The sequence below is a fragment of the Pteropus vampyrus genome, unplaced genomic scaffold (assembly GCF_000151845.1).
Source record: "Pteropus vampyrus isolate Shadow unplaced genomic scaffold, Pvam_2.0 Scaffold244, whole genome shotgun sequence".
NCBI lineage: Eukaryota > Metazoa > Chordata > Mammalia > Chiroptera > Pteropodidae > Pteropus > Pteropus vampyrus.
Window position 1 is genome coordinate 1,555,648 of NW_011889025.1, and position 16,348 is coordinate 1,571,995.

The following is a 16,348-nucleotide window of genomic DNA, read 5'->3' on the forward strand; positions in this document are numbered from 1 at the left end:
TTGACATCTTTGCTGTGGAGAATTTATAGTTTTTCCACAAAGATGATTTCTAAAGCCAGGCCTCAGAATGGACAATTTATGCTCTGATATTGTGCTGCAAATAAGACATTTTTTTTGAGCAGGCTTCTCTAGGATCCATGATTCAAATCAATACTTGATGGATGAGATGAGAATGACAGTAAGGTTTAGGATAAAGATCTGTATCAGAATTCCCATCTCCCCAAATAAGCAATCATTCTCCTAATTGAAGAGCAGACATTCAGAAACTCGTGAGGACTGAGCCTGTTTGCAAAGTAAAAATCAACTCCTGTAACTGGAGAAGAAGGGAAACTGCCCTTTTAAGGAGCTTCCAGAATTTAATCATTTAACCTAAATTTTTGGACTAGAGAACTATGGTCTCAAGAAAACTAGTGAGTATTGCACTATTATTTGGTGAGTTTTATTGACTTGAAAACACAAGGATGGCCTGGTTGATGTCTATCAACTCCTTTATTCAACAATTATTTTGTCATATGTGGATTCAATTTCTGAGAATTTTACTGAATTCTAACTTCTTTATGGAGGCTCCATAAATGTTCAGGGAGAAAAGGGAAGTGGGGAAAATTATTTACCACTTCAAAGTGAATGAGGCCATGAAATGGTGTTCTTATTTCTCACCCTGCCACCATAGTTAGTGACTTCAACAACCACACCACAGACCCAAAGGCAGAGCATTCTGCTCACAGTTCCTTATTTATCCTCCTGAGTACTAACAATTACCAGCTACTTGGGAACCACGCCAGGGAAAGGAGGGGAGAGTCAACAGTGGCCTTGCATTGAAATGAAGGCTTAGTTTAGTGCGTGCGTGCGTGCATGCGTACGTATGTGTGTGTGTGTGTGTGTGTGTGTGTGTGTGTGTGTGTGTGTGTAGAGGGGGGAGTTAATTTTTTTAAAAAAACACAAGACATTCTAAAATTCAAAGAGTATAATTTCAAACAAACATTTTCTCTGTACTACTGAACTCCTGCTAAGAAGCAATTCCCTTCTCTTTCTTTCATTGGAATAACTTTCTAGCTAGAAACCCTGGGGTTTTGTTTACTCTTTAACCTGTAAAGAAGTGTGATTCTCCTAGAAACGGTTATGGTGTTCTGTCCCTCTTCCTCCCACAAATAATCCAAGACTCTTCTAGTCTCTTTAGAGGAGATGTTTAAAGGGCTGACACACCACTCCACATAAAAGAGCAAGTTATGCTGTGCATGGTATGAATAATTAACTGCATTTGAGTTTGGGCTTTAGGACACTGTTGACTTAAGCAAAATAAGCCTGCAGTCCAGCTGCAGCTTGAGTTTTCTTGCTTTACCCTATCCAATACTGTCTGTCTCATCTTAACAGTGGCCCTTTTCAGACCTTTCCAGGTACAAAACCTTGACCAAGTCTTCAAGCTCTGTTCTGCACACGCGACTTGAACACATCTGGCTGATTTGAGCTTCTCCTTCGGTGAATATCTTCCACTGACCTAAAAGGAAAACATAAGTGACCCAGTGATGTAAGAGCTGAGCAGAGCCAATTAGCAGTATAACCAATATCCCCCATTTTTTCCCATTCATGCACAGCCCCACCAGGTGAGCTGGGATACAAATGTCAGGTGGTTTCAGCAGAAAAGTCCCCAAAACATTTTTCCAGGGGCAGATATGAAAAATGGGCCATGGAGTTTTCATTTCAACACACATTATTTGTAAGAATCCCGAGAATAATACATAACTGACTCAAGAGTAAAATGTAAATATTATTCTTTGAATTTTTACAGTACATTTAGCATTTGCAAAATGCTCCACTATTCAGGTTATTACTATTTAAGTGGCTCACTTTGCACCAGGTCAAATAGGTAGTTTGGAAAACACTACCTGGTAAATTACTGGGGCTTTGCTTACTATCTGGGGCCCGAATATTGGTTTGGGTTACTTGATAATTTACTGCTCTTTTCTCTGTTCCTGCCACCATTTGTTAAAAAGTGCTCATCTCTGCTTTCTCCTATGCCTTCAGGCTGTCCTTACCCCTTCTTTAGCACTCCTCAATCCCCTCCTATGGCTTCTTTTTTTTAAAAAAATTATCTTATTATTAGTTTCAAGTATACAGTACATTGGTTAGACAAAACAGTTTACAAAACAATTCCCCTGATTACTCCATCTTCCCTTTGGCTCTACACATAGCCATTACATTACTGCCTCTTATGGCTGCTTATACAGCTCCATTCTCATATCCTGCATGTGACTCCTTTCTACTCTAGGTAAACACGCCTCTGTCCCTTCCATTCCCTGTTTTCTCCTCTCTCTCCATGGAACTGTACACACTTCCAAAGTGTCCTTGCCAATTTTCTATCCCCTCTTCTATCATGCTAATTGAGCAAACATTTTTGAGTGCACATTCTGTGCTGAGCACTAGAAATCACCCTAGAGTTCTGATCCATTTTTTTTCTAACTGCCCTAGTCCTTGTTGGCAAGATCTTCTTCCTTCTCTTGCCCTGTCAAATAATCTTCATAACAAACTGCCCACCCTGGATAACTTCTTCAGTCTTTTTTTTATTCCTGTGCTCATGATATTATACCTGGAGGACTACTAGTCTAAAGTTAACAAGCTCCTCTCAACCCAGAAACTATGTTGAACCTCTTCTTTTTTTCACTAGCCACATCAGAACAAGACCCCCCCCCCTCTCTTTTTATAGATTTGATTCCTCTGTTCCTATTTCCCTATTTTGTCCAACTCAATGGCAAAGTAGAAGGGAAAAGTGAGAAGGGCTGGGAAAGAAATCAGCTTTTACTGAAGCCCTACTGTGTGCCAGGATCTGAGAGGCACATTATGAAAAGGGGTTAGGCTTGTCCTTCTTTGTCCCCAGGGCATCGCCTCATTACTCATTTCCTTCAGCATTGAAGCACGTGCTATCTATTTCCATTATACACCCCAAATACAACCTGTTATAAACAGAAAATTTGTTTAAATAATCTTTCAAGTCCCCTGGTACCTAGCAGTATCTTTTTCACAGTATGAACAAAAATGTGTTCTTTGACATTAATTGGTAATTTCAAAAGTCACATCATAGACCCTGGGTCCCTAGACTCTGCCTCCTTTATTCCTTACTCATATGTGAAGACTCCTAACTCTTCCATTTGAATTCTCTTACTATACCATTTATTGTCTATTGGTCTCCTACAGAACAAACAACTGACCTCATCAACTATATTTCCAGCTGCTTATTGGATAACTCTACTCAGATGGCTCTTAAGCATCTTAAGGTAAAGATGTTCCAAAAGAAACTCAGCTTTTTTTTTTTAATTTTACCAATTCCTGCTTATTCTCCAGTTTCCCATTGGTGAATGGTATTACTATTCACTTAGTCTATAAAGTTAATATTGGAGTCATTGGAGTCATTCCAAATCCATTTCTCTCTTTGATACTGTTCTTGATGATTTAATCTCAGAGTGTGTCTCACAGTGACCTCTCCTCCCTGTCTAACCCACTTAACACAGTATAATTGCTTCCTAATTCAAATTATCATCAGCTCTTTCACTAACAGTCTACCTTTCACTCCCCACACAGCAAGTACCGCTTTCTAAAAAACAAACAAATAAACAAACAAACAAGCAAAGAAAACAGATGTGAACACATCCTTCACTTGCTTAAAATTTTAACTGCGGTTCTCTGGTCTGGAGATGAAGTCCAACTTTTAGCATGCATATTGGGCTCTACAGGATCTGTCTTTATCAAAGTAGGTGCTTAATAAACCCATCTGACAGCCAAGAGACATCTTTCCAAAGCACCATTTTGATATCACCACACTGTGAGGATAACGCAACTACAAATGCTACCTGCTTTATATCTGAACTTCTCATAGGCTTCTTCCAGGCCCTCTGACTACTTCCTACCTCCAACTCCTCTCATCTTTCTATGAACCCTAGGTGGTTTTTGCAATTGTTCTTCACACACACTTCTTGTTTGCTCTTGTCTGAGTCTTCTCCTAGGCTGTACTCTCTCCCCAGACTGATTTCCTGACCTGTTGACCAGTCACACTCTTCTCTTTTAAAACACACCTCCTCCCTAAAGCCTTCCCCGACTAAGCCCAGGTGGCTCTCATCTCACTGTTCTTTGCAGATTCCCCTGAGCACTTAGGTATATAACTCCTCAGAAGTATACTAATTCACAGCGAAGGCGTTTTCATGTTTTGTCTTGCCCATTAGAATTCCCTGTGGATAGAAATTCTGTCTTTTATACCTTGAGAAGTGCACCCCACTCCCCCCAGTGCCTAATAGTATCTAGTCCCTAGGCTCCGTCTAGCTTAGAAAGTGGGAGAGCTGTAAGTATGCCCGAGTACCTGAATGTTTGTAAAAAAGATGACCGCCCAGCGGCAGTTCCAAAGAGCCATACAGAGTTTTGATACAATACAGGAAATGATATGCATTCATTTTCTCTCTCATCCCCACCACCAGAGGACATATCTTTCTAGATGTCAAGTCTCCACAAATATATCAGACCTGGAATCTTGTGAGCTTTCTCTGATCTCACTGAGACTCTGGCGTTAGCAGTTTCATTAAAGTATTCAGGAAACCTTGACCTGAGGTGGCTTATGCTCGGATTACATCTAGATTTGTATTTACCAGGTCCAGGCTTTTCAGTTCACATGCAAACACCATATTCCATGCTAAGTCACTGGAAGAGAAATAGAACATCCTCCAATGCTGATAGCAAGCATTGCTAATGTTCATTGAGAATACAGAGAAACTTCGTTTGGGGCTATGCCCCGTTGAAAACTGGATGTGTTTTCCAGGGAGGAGTAAAGAAAGAGGTACCACTTACTCAGGGTTGTCCTGGTCACCAGCTTAAAATGATGGAGCTCTTCAAACATCTTCTTGGAGATCTTCTCAATATGGAAGTGCTGAAGGATGCCTGGGGTGAAGCAAAAAGTGGGACAGGTGGTCAGGTGTTCTCTATCTGGAAGCACTAGCCACTTTTTCTGCTTGAGCTGAGCATGTCATCTCATTACTGGGGCTTAGGAGTATCGAGCTGGGCTGTGTACTATGCTTAACCAGGAACTTGGAAGGCTCAAGGGTTATAATTGACTCCATTTGTTTTCTTGGCTCACTGGATAGGGAGATAGTGCTGCTGACCATGGGACCCCCTCCTAGGGAAACCCACATGGAATCAAACATGGGTGCTGGTTGGAGCTTCTGCAGCCAAAGGTAGTAGTAGAAATTCTGCCCTTGCCCCGAGTCTGGGTAGATATATCCCTGCCAAACCACAGGGCTACCCTCCTGGCTAAGCAGCTAGAGCCAGCAGGGGGATTACAGACAGGTTGTTTGTGGAAATGGAGAAGCCATTCCTGTTCTTGAACTCACCAAAAAACATATTTTCCTTTGAGAAACATTTGCAGTTTCTTTAGCTCTCTTAAAAGATGGAGATTTAAAATAAGGGGGCTCCACACTCTTAACCTTGCCTGAAGAGCTTTTATCAAATTAACATGTAAACAACTGAAAGCTGCCTTGCAGTTAAGTAACAACATGTTACCATCCCACTTAACTAATCCTCAAGAGGTCTACAGGAAGCAACATAAATGAAGCCTTGTTTTTTTTCTTCCCACCATGAACGAATCTTGATTGCCCAGCACTATAAACAAGGTTATTTAGATTCTACACTAGTGAGTTGAAAAACATCCATACACCTTAGTGGGGTGAGAGATGTAGTATGATGAATAGTGGGCCTACTGCCTGGGAAGCCAACAGAACATCGCTTAGTCCTAGGTGGCCAGTTATAAAGGAACCAGGGAGTTAGAGAAAGAAAATCAACATTCCTAGGTGTAGAGAAAAATAAACATGAATGAGAAATATATGTGTGTTCTAGAATACTTTTTAAGGAGTAGGGAAGAAATCATTCTTTCCAGAAAGAAAGATGGCTGTGAAAGGGGAGAGAAAAAAGTCCCACAAATACTAGAACAGTTGTTTCTCAAACTATGGCCCAAGTGCCTCCTTCATTAGAATCATCTGGCTATTTGTTAAAAATGAGGAAGTTTAGAACCTACCCAAGGCCTACTGAATTTGCATCTCTTAGATGGGGCCAGGTAGCTGCATTTTAAACCATCTACTTGCATGATCCTGAAACATACTAGTGTTTGAGCACTCTCAAGCCTTATGCAGATGCCAGTAGAAAAAAAAGATGTGCATGATTTTCCAATTGAAATCTCACTTCTACACTTGAATTCCTAGAAAACTTGGCCAGACTAGATCAGCACTCATCTTTTATCTATAGGATGGTTTGAATAGCTATAGGATTACAATGAGCACAATGTGACTTGCTATGGCAGTTAATGTAAGTAATCAAAAAAGGAATTAGGAGGAGAAAAAAATGGCGTAGATGACAGAGGCTATGTTCATCCCTCTGGCGACCAAATCAAAGTTGTCACGGAAACAAGGAGCAGCAGCAAGAAAAATTGCCTGAGATGAACAAGCCATACAACTAGGGAGAAATCCAAGAAAGCATCCTGTAACACGGGGTGAGGAAGTGGGGCTGCTTGGTTTCAAGTGGCTGAGTGAGATTGAGGATGCAGTACGGGAAGCGGCAGAAGCCTCTTAAAGGGGCTATGTCCACAAGCAGATTTTTGTGGTGACAGACCTGCTCGCTCTGAGCACCAGTGCCGATTTGGCTGTGTGCAGGGGGCACCAAGGACTTATAGGGAGACACTGCCGGAGTGAAGGCTGAGGTGAGATTTGCTCTATACAGAAGTGTCAGCGTATCCATTGTTGCCTGTTGAGCCCTCCCCCCACTAGTGTGCGAACACAGCGCCGTCATAGCCGTGACATCATCAAACTGGATAATAGAGGTCGCTCCACCCAGAGGATTCCCTTAAATCCTGCTTCCTCCAACTCACGGCTCCACCCAAGCCACATTCAGGTGTATCCTCAGCGAGTCAGGAGCTCTTGCTGAGCAGTACCTAGACTCATACTGGAGGCAGCTGGCCTTAGTTTCTAGGGTGGCCTTTTGAGGCAACTATAAGCATAGCATCTGTGGATTGCTTGCTGAATCTTAACAGATGGCTCCAGAGGGGTAGAGGCTTGGGCTATGTTTGGCTTGCAGCTGAACTCCTCTTAGGACTGTGCCACTGGACACCTACCTCACAAATCCACACTAATAAGACCGAGAGACTTAGGAGCTTTGCTTAGTGCATAGAAACAAACATGGAATGGCAGCCAAAATAAGACAAAGAAGCAGAAACCATATGAGAGGACAGAACAGAGATCCAGATATAATGAAGTCAAGTAATCTAACAGATGCAGAGTTCACAACATCTAACAGGTTGTAAAGATGCTCAATGAACTTTTGGGACATGTAGATAAATTCAATGAGAACTTCAACAAAGAGATAAAAATGGAAATGGAAATTATAAAAGGGAATCAGTCTGAAATGAAGAACATATTATCTGAGATGAGAAGTATATTAAATGGAATAAACAAAGGAATAAAAAAAGTGAATAAAGAAGAGGATCAAATGCCTTATCTAAAGGACTGGAAGGCCAAGGACACACAATCAGAATGGCAAGAGATAAGGTGCCAAGACTATAAAAATAATTTAAGGAGCATATGGGACACTATTAAAGGTCCCAATATCCATCTGATCAGTGTAACAGAAGAAAATCTGAAAATCTGAACAGCTGTTTGAAGAAATAATGATGGAAAACTTCCCTAACCTGGTGAAGGAAATGGACATAAAACTCCAGGAAGCTCAGAGAATTCCCAAAATCAGGGATTCAAAGAGGCCCACACCAAGACACATCGTAATTAAAATGCCAAAAGTTAAATACAAAGAAAGAATATTAAAAGCAGCAAGAGAAAAACAGTTACTTATAAAGGAACACTCATAAGACTGGCAGCTGATTTCTCAAAAGAAACTATGCAGGACAGAAGGGCTTTGCACAAAATATTTGACAGTATGAAGACCCAGGATCTACAACCAAAAATAATTTATCCAGCAAAGCTATCATTTAGAGTTGAAGGACAGCCATATAAAGAGCTTCCCAGACAAAAATAACCTATAGGAATTTATCACCACCAAGCCAGTATTACAGAAAATGTAGGAGGGACTTCTTTAAGAAGAAAAAACATGTATCAAAAACAGGAATACAGAATAGTAACAACTACATTCCTATCAATAAGTACCTTAAATGGAAAATAATTAAGTGCTACAACCAAAAGATAGAGTAGCTGAAAGGATAAGAAAACAAGACCCCTACATATGAAAAGGAAGGGGATGGAAAAAGATATTGCTTGGATGGATCTAGAAGGCATTTAAGTCAGACAAAGATAAACACTATGTGATTTCACTTATGTGCGGAATTTGAGGAATAAAAAGAACAAACTAATCAAAAACAGACTCACAAATATAGTGGACAATTTGGTGATGGACAGAGGGGAGGGGAATTTGAAGGGCTGGGAGAATGGGGTGAAGTGTTAAAGCAGTACAAATTAGTAGCTGATGGATGGCCATGAGGAAGGGGAGCACGACACAGAAAAAGGCAGTTAGCATTAATATGTTGGCTAGGTGGAAGGTCAGGGGAGGGAGGGAGCAATTGGGAGGATTGTTTTATGAACTATACAAATGTTTAATGTACTGTATACTTGAAACTAATTAAAATAAAATTTAAAAAAGGAATTAGGCATCTCAACTGGGATTGTTGCTCCAGTTAGACTATAATCTTGAGGGCAGGGATGATGTTTTAAACTTGTCTTACTCCGGAGTACATGGCATGATTTAATAAACTCTGCTTCCCACTGAATCAATGGATTTTCATGTTTGTGGAGTTTTATATTGGAAAAAATGGTAGACTATACTTTGATAATTTGCAACCCTGGCTACATACGAAAATTATCTGTGGATCTTTAAGAAAACCCCTTAAGCCCAGGTCCTACTCCCAACCAATTAGTCAGAATCTCTGGGGGTAGGTCTATACATTTGGTAATAATAATAATAATAATAATAATAATAATAATAAAAAACTTATCCTAGATGACTCTAATGTGTGGCCAGTGTTGAGAACCACTCTTCTAGCCTTGTTTGCATGAGAAATACAACAAATCCCAAGAGGCAATACTTCTTTTTAGCCAAGGTTAAATTTAAAGGCCATAATAACTGTGTTAGTCATGTGTTAGTTTCTAAGCAATCAGGAAATCTTCTGACCAAAACAGAGGAACGGGTCGAAGCAAAATTAATGTGAATTTTCTTCTTCCCAATGTCCCCTTTACAAAAAAAATAATAATAACAAAAAAGTAATGTTGTCTTGCTCACCCTTTCTAATGGTCCAAACGTGGACCTCTACCTGAGGTGGTCTCTCTGTCTCCAGTGCAATTTTTCTGGTGGTCTCTCCATCATCTGTGAACATGGACTCATACACAGGCATTGTTTCTTCTCCACAAAAGTAGGCTTTGCTGTCAAAGCTTTGGCCTGGTAGTTCTTCTAGAATCAGGAATCAAGTAGAGTTTTGTCATGGTTTTCCAAAACTAAAAGCAAACTTCTGCATTTATGTATCTCATTGTTTGTAACACCTTCTACTTATAAAAAGTGGACGATCAACAGGAACATTCTTATGGAGATAAAATTTAACCCATATTTTACTGGCTCAGCCTAGACTGCCCCTGTAACAGCCATCAAATCTTACAAAGAACACATGATCTTTAAGTCCACATGATGTCAGCATCCATAGTTCTGTAGAACACTGGCCCACAAACTAAAGTGGATCTACCCACCAGCACATGATAAGTGGATCCTTAATGAGGAAGAAAAATGTGGCCAGGTATGGATCTCCTAGGTACTTAAGGGGACATAGGATTTTTCCATGCTGAGTTAGGATCATGGTCTGTCTAGCTTACTGTTACCAACAGAGACCCTAGGAATGGGCTGACAGAGGGCCTTGGTTAAGCTCCTTGACATCACTTAGGTATACTTAGAAAACATTTATGACATTCATTTATGTGCATATACTTGCCCAAAGGATCTATCCCAACTGGCTTGACATTTCTGAATGCTCTTTGATTTTTTTTGTAAGGGGAAATGATAATACTGAATCAACACCAATGCCAAAATCTAGATGTCAGATTAGTCATATGCATGCTATGCTAAATGAACGGTTGGGAGACACACACAAAAAGTAGTCAAATCCCTCAACTATGGATCAAAGTATCAACTAAACTTGGGTCAGCTTCCAGGAATAAAGGTACCATCCTGAGATACCCCATTCCACTCCACCATCCTCATTCCTCAGCCCCCTACCAAGAAAAGTTTCTCCTGGTTGGCTATCTGTGAGTCGAGTTTCTTTGCCGGCCTTGAAGTCATCACAATCTTCAACTGTGTATTTAAATTGTACACTTAAATTGGGAACAACAAAAAGAAGCTATGGCCACTGAAAACTTTGAATATGTGCAGAATTCATCTGTAAGAGCATCTGATGAAAGCATTGAGTGCTTCGAATCTATGACTCTAGGAAGATCACTGTTAGCCAATCAGACTCATGAACAAGAGGTTGTAATCAAATCACTATTGCTGACTTGATTAGCTTTCCTTCCCCCACCACCATACTGGTACTGTAAGGACAAAACCAAATCTTCTCTTGATGATTCCAGGTTGGATTACTCAATTTGCAAATTTTCCTTGAATTGAGCTTCCTTTCTCCTTTAGTCTTTCTTTATAGTTATTTAATTACTCAGTGGACCAGTCTAAAAAAGGTATTTAAAGGGTGTGCTAGCACTTTTCAAATGGGAGAAGGAGAGGAGGTCACTAAGCGTACAGGGACTTCTATGTATATAATTATTACCTTTAGAATGAGAGCTAAGTTCATTTGTTAAATTTTGGTCACCAGCTCAATACTGGCTATGGCTATAACTGCCATATGAAATCCACAATGGCACTGGAAGGACCTATAGTATGCTAAAAGTTCTCCTAGTGTCCTGAAGAGTCATCCTGCACCACCACTCCTTCCCCTCCAAGAACTTAATTTACTCACCAGAAGGGATCTACAAAAACAAAATCCATTAGTGACTCAACCCTGGCTGGCTTAAAATATTAAGAGTAAACAAAGTGTGTCTTTCGAACTACTTGGGAACATTCTCCTCATTCCACACCCTCCACTTCAAGGTGCTTTCTGATCACTCCATGTTCACTTACTTTCATTTCCTTCCGGATAACCATGCCATGTTGAAGTCATTTATGGCCATTCTCACTTCCCAGGAGAATGCTACTGTCCTGAGCACTCCAGAACTAAGAAATTAAGAAACCATTTCCTTACAGAAGTGGTGATCACTGATGAAGGGGACATATTAGCTTAGCCTAGGAATCTTTTAAGACTTAATGGGAGCTTTTTATGCTGTAACCCAAAAAGAGTGTGCAATAATAGGAATTCTAGGTATTAGGGTGGTGCAATGGGGTGAGAGGTGAGCTGGGGAAACTTCAGGAAGTTGAAGGCCTATACGACCCTGTAGGTGGCTACTGATATGCAAGGCAATGCCAGCCTATACCAGAGCAAAGGCAAGAAAGAGAGGTAAAACTCATTCTCTATTTTGGCCCTAGTTTGTTACTGGAAAAGCCTGCAATCATTTGTTAAAATAAAACTTTTGGTTGGATCATCTGTAAATTGTATTTGTCTCTTTTCCCTTTTCAACATGAATAATTGAATTTACTGTTCTTTTTTCCACCTATCTTTTCCCCTCCTCATTCTTTTGTCCCTTTTCCTTCGTCATGTGTTATTTTATTAGAGGCTAGTGATGTCATGATCTTCCCATTTCTCACAACTTCAAATCGTTCAGGGCTATTGAGATATCACTTCTTCAGAGAAGCCTTCCCTCACCATTCTTTCGAAAGTGCCACCCCCCATTCATTATCGCCTGATTCTATTTTTTGATTCAGAGCACTCATTACAACCTAAAATTACCATATTGATTTATGTTTATTGTCTTTCTTCTCCCACTAGAATGTAAGGACCATGCTGGCAAGTAGCCTTTATCTGTCTTGTACACAGTAGACACAGACACATAATACATATTTCCAGATTGAATGCATGAAGAAGTGCATGCCCTCTGATGCTCTGAAGTTACTGAGTACTTAGAACAGGTGCCCTGGCCTCTGTGGACAGTGACTCTTATTAGGTAATGTGACTATCAGGACTCATTCAATATGCACACCCATGTCTTGCTTACTGAACACAGAATGAGAGAGACACTCATTCCTTTCATAATGCCTAGTAAGTCTTCTATCTCCACACACCTGAGCAGAGTGGGAAAGTAGATTTTTAAAAGAAACACTTTTAGTCAATCGTACTCTTCAATATGTTGCCAATTGAAATTATGGAGGGCAGTTTTTAAAATTTATTTTATTTTTATTATGTCAACATTGGTTAACGAAATCCAGTAAATTTCAGGTGTGCAATTCAACAGTATATATACATACATATATATGTATATATGTATGTGTGTGTATATATATATGTATATATGTATGTATATATATATATGTATGTACATATATATATTGCATAGGGTGTTTACCGCCAATAGTTAGATTTGTCACCACATATTTGACCCCCTTTACCCCATCTACTTCTCCTCTCACCTTTTCCCCCATCCTCAAGTAACCACTAGTCTATTGCCCATGTCCATGAATCTCTGTTTGTTTGTCCTGTTCGTTTGTTGCTTTTAGGTTTATATCCCACATATAAGTGATATCATGTAGTTTTCGACTTTTTCTGTCTGGCTTAATTAGCGTAGCATGATTATCTCAAGGCCCATCCATGTTGTTGCAAAGGGCAGTATTTCATCTGTTCTTATGGATGAGTAATACTTCATTGTATATATGTGCCACAGATTCTTTATCTAATTGTCTGTTGTGGGACACTTCAGTTGCCTCCATGTCCTCGTGTGATGAATAATGCTGCTATGAACATTGGTGTGCAAATATATTTTTGGATATGGGTTTTCAAGTTTTTAGGGTAATTGCCCAGTAAAGAGATTACTGGATCATATGCTAGATCAAGTCTTTGTTTTTTGAGGAAGCTCCATACTGTTTTCCATGGTGGCTGTACCAATTTGCAGTCTCACCAGCAGTAAATGAGGGTTCCTTTTTCTCCACATTCTCTCCAACACTTGGTATTTGTTCTGTTGATAACAGCTATGCTAACAGGTGTGAGATGGTATCTCACTGTGGTTTTGATTTGCATTTTGCTAATAGCTAGTGATGTTGAGCATCTTTTCAAATATTTGTTGGCAATTTGTATGTCCTCTAGGGAGAAATGTCTGTTCAAGTCCTCTGACCATTTTTTGATTGGATCATTTGATATTTGTTGTTATTGAGTCATATGAGTTCTTTGTATATTTTGGATATTAGGCCCTTATTGAAGGCATTGCTTGCAAATATATTTTCCCATTCGGATGGTTGTCTCTTTACCTTGTTGACTATTAATTTTGCTGAGCAGAAACTTTTTAGTTTTATGTAGTCCCATTCGTTTATTTTAGCTTTTATTTCCCTTGCTTTTGAGGTCAAATTCATAAAATCTTCTTTAAGTCCAAGGTCCCTGAGTTTAGTTCCTATGTTTTCTTCTATGCGTTTTATGGTTTCAGGTCTTATATTCAGGTCCTTAATCCATTTTGAGTTAATTTTCGTGTGTGGTGATAGACAACAGTCTAGTTTCATTCTTTTGCAGGTGGCTTTCCAGTTTTCCCAGTGCCATTTGTTGAAGAGGCTTTCCTTTCTCCACTGTATATTTTTGGCCTTTATGTTGAAAATTATTTGCCCATATAAATATTGGTTTACCTATGGACTCTCGATTCTGTTCCACTGGTCTGTGTGTCTGTTTTTCTGCCAATACCATGCCGTTTTGATTCGTGTCACTTTATAGTATAATTTGAAGTCAGGCAAAGTGATGCTTCCAACCTCAGGATGGCTATGGCAATTTGGGGTCTTTTGTGCTTCCATACAAATCTGATGATTTTTGTTCTATATCTTTAAAAAATGCTGTGATGGGATTTTGATGGCAATTGCCTTAAATCTGTATAATACTTTAGGTAATAATGTCATTTTAACTATGCTTATTCTTCCAATTCAAGAACACAGAATATCTTTCCATTTCTTTGTATCTTCTTCGATTTCTTTTAATAGGATCTTATAGTTTTTATTATATAGTTCTTTCACATGTTTCGTTAGATTTATTCCTAGGTATTTCATTCTTTCTGTTGCATTTGCAAAAGGAATTATTTTTTTCACTTCTTTTTCTGACGCTTTGTTATTAGAGTATAAACACTATAGATTTTTGAACATCGATTTTGTATACAGAAAATTTACTTTATTTGCTCATTTCTAGTAGTCTTCTTGTGTAGTCTTTAGGGTTTTCTATATAGAGAATCATGTCATCCACAAATAGTGACAGTTTGACTTCTTAATTTCCTGTTTAGATGCCTTTATATCTTTCTCTTGCGTGATTGCACTCGCTAGGACCTCCGATATTATATTGAATAACAGTGGTGATAATGGACAGCCTTGACTTGTTGATGATCTTGGAAGGTTTTTAGCTTTTCACCATTAATGTTGGCTGGGGGTTTGTCATATATGGCCTTTATTATGTTAAAGTACTTTCCTTCTATACTGATTTTGTTAAGTGTTTTGATCATAAACGGATGCTGTTATTTTTAAAAGGGTTTTTATGCATCTATTAATGTGATCATATGATTCTTATTCTTTAATTTGTTTATGTGGTGTATCACATTAATCAATTTGCGTATGTTGAACCATCCATGTGCCTCTGGGATGAAGCCCACTTGATCGTGGTGTATAATCTTTTTAATATGTTGCTGTATTCGGTTCGCTGGTATCTTATTTAGGATTTTTGCATTTGTGTTCATGAGAGATACTGGTCTGTCGTTTTCTTTTTTTGTGTTATCTTTGCCAGGTTTTGGTATCATGGCAATTTTGGCTTCATAAAATGAGTTGGTAGAATTCACTGGTGAAGCCATCTGGTCCTAGACTTTTACTTTTTGCTAGGTTTTTGATGTTTGTTTCAGTTTCCATACTGCTGATCGGTCTATTTAGATTTTCCAGTTCTTCTTGATTCAGTCTAGGAAGGTTGTAATTTTCTAAGTACTGGTCCATTTCTTGTAGGTTATTAAATTTGGTGTTATATACTTTTTCATAGTTTTTTTGTATGATCCTTTGTATTTCTGCAGTGTCTGTCATATTTTACCTGTTTGTCCCTGATTTTATGTATTTTTGCCTTTTCTCTTTTTTCTTTTTGAGTCTATCCAGGGGTTTGTCAATTTTATTAACCTTCTCAAAGAACCAGCTCTTTGTTACATTTATTTTTTCTATTGTTTTTTGTTGTCGTTTTCAATTTCATTTAATTCTACTCTAATTTTGTTTACTTCTTTCCTTCTGTTGACTTTAGGCTTTATTTGTTCTTCCTTTTCTAGTTTTTTGAGATGAAGCATTAGGTTTTTTTATTTGGGCTCATTTTTGTGTTTTGAGATAGGCCTGTAATGATATGAACTTTCCTGTTATGACCACTTTTGCCATGTCCCAAAAGTTTGATATGCTGTACTGTCATTATCATTCGTTTCTATGTATCTCTTGATCTCTCTTTTTATTTCTTCTCTGATCCAGTTATTTTTCAGTAGTATGTTGTTTAATCTCCATGTATTTGTGGTTCTTCCCATTTTCTTTTTACAGTTGATCTCTAGCTTCAAGGCATTATGATCAGAGAATATGGTTGTTATGATTTCAATCCAATTTTGGAGAGTAGTTTTTAAAATAATAACTTTTGTTATTTTTTCTAATTACAAAAGTAGTACACGTTGAAAATTTAGAAAATACAAATAAACTAAAAGAAGAATATAAAAATTACCCATTTTTCAGTCACTTAAAGATAGCCACTGTTAACATTCTGCTATATGCCCTTTCTGTATTCTCTGGTCTAAATGTATTATAAATACTTTATTTTTTTAACAGAAATCAGAATCATACATATTGTTCTGCAGCTTGTTCTTTGAACTTAACAAATATATTGTAAACATCTTTCTGTACCATTAAATCTTGGTCTACAATGATTTTTAATGGCAATGTATTATGCCACAGTACAGATACACCATAATTTATTTAACTATTACTATGTTAGTGGACTTTCAAATTGTTTACAACTTTTTACTATTTTGAACAGCACTGCAGCAAAAATCCTTGTTTGTATATCTGTGCATGTCTCTTATTATTTTTTTAGAATTCCTAGGAGTAGAACTGCTGAGCCAAGGAGTATGGAAAGTAAAGGTTTTAATACGCATTACCAATATGAGAGGCTAATTATTTA

General features: G+C 38.5%; 1 protein-coding gene across 5 annotated transcripts in view; it reads right to left on the reverse strand.

The window, feature by feature from the left end:
- Nucleotides 1–949: 949 nt before the first annotated feature.
- CHRDL1 (chordin like 1) overlaps nt 950–16,348 on the reverse strand; it is a 134,937-nt gene continuing 119,538 nt past the window's right edge. For 4 of the 5 annotated variants that reach the window (XM_023520022.1, XM_011374341.2, XM_023520021.1 and 1 more), the window contains exons 9-11: nt 9,304–9,471; nt 4,828–4,917; nt 950–1,495 (exon numbers count right to left, since the gene is read on the reverse strand). In XM_023520022.1, the coding sequence (XP_023375790.1) occupies nt 1,365–1,495; nt 4,828–4,917; nt 9,304–9,471 (389 nt within the window). In that variant the 3' untranslated portion in view covers nt 950–1,364. The remainder of the gene's footprint in view (nt 1,496–4,827; nt 4,918–9,303; nt 9,472–16,348) is intronic. The other variant, XM_011374342.2, reaches the window with a different exon arrangement.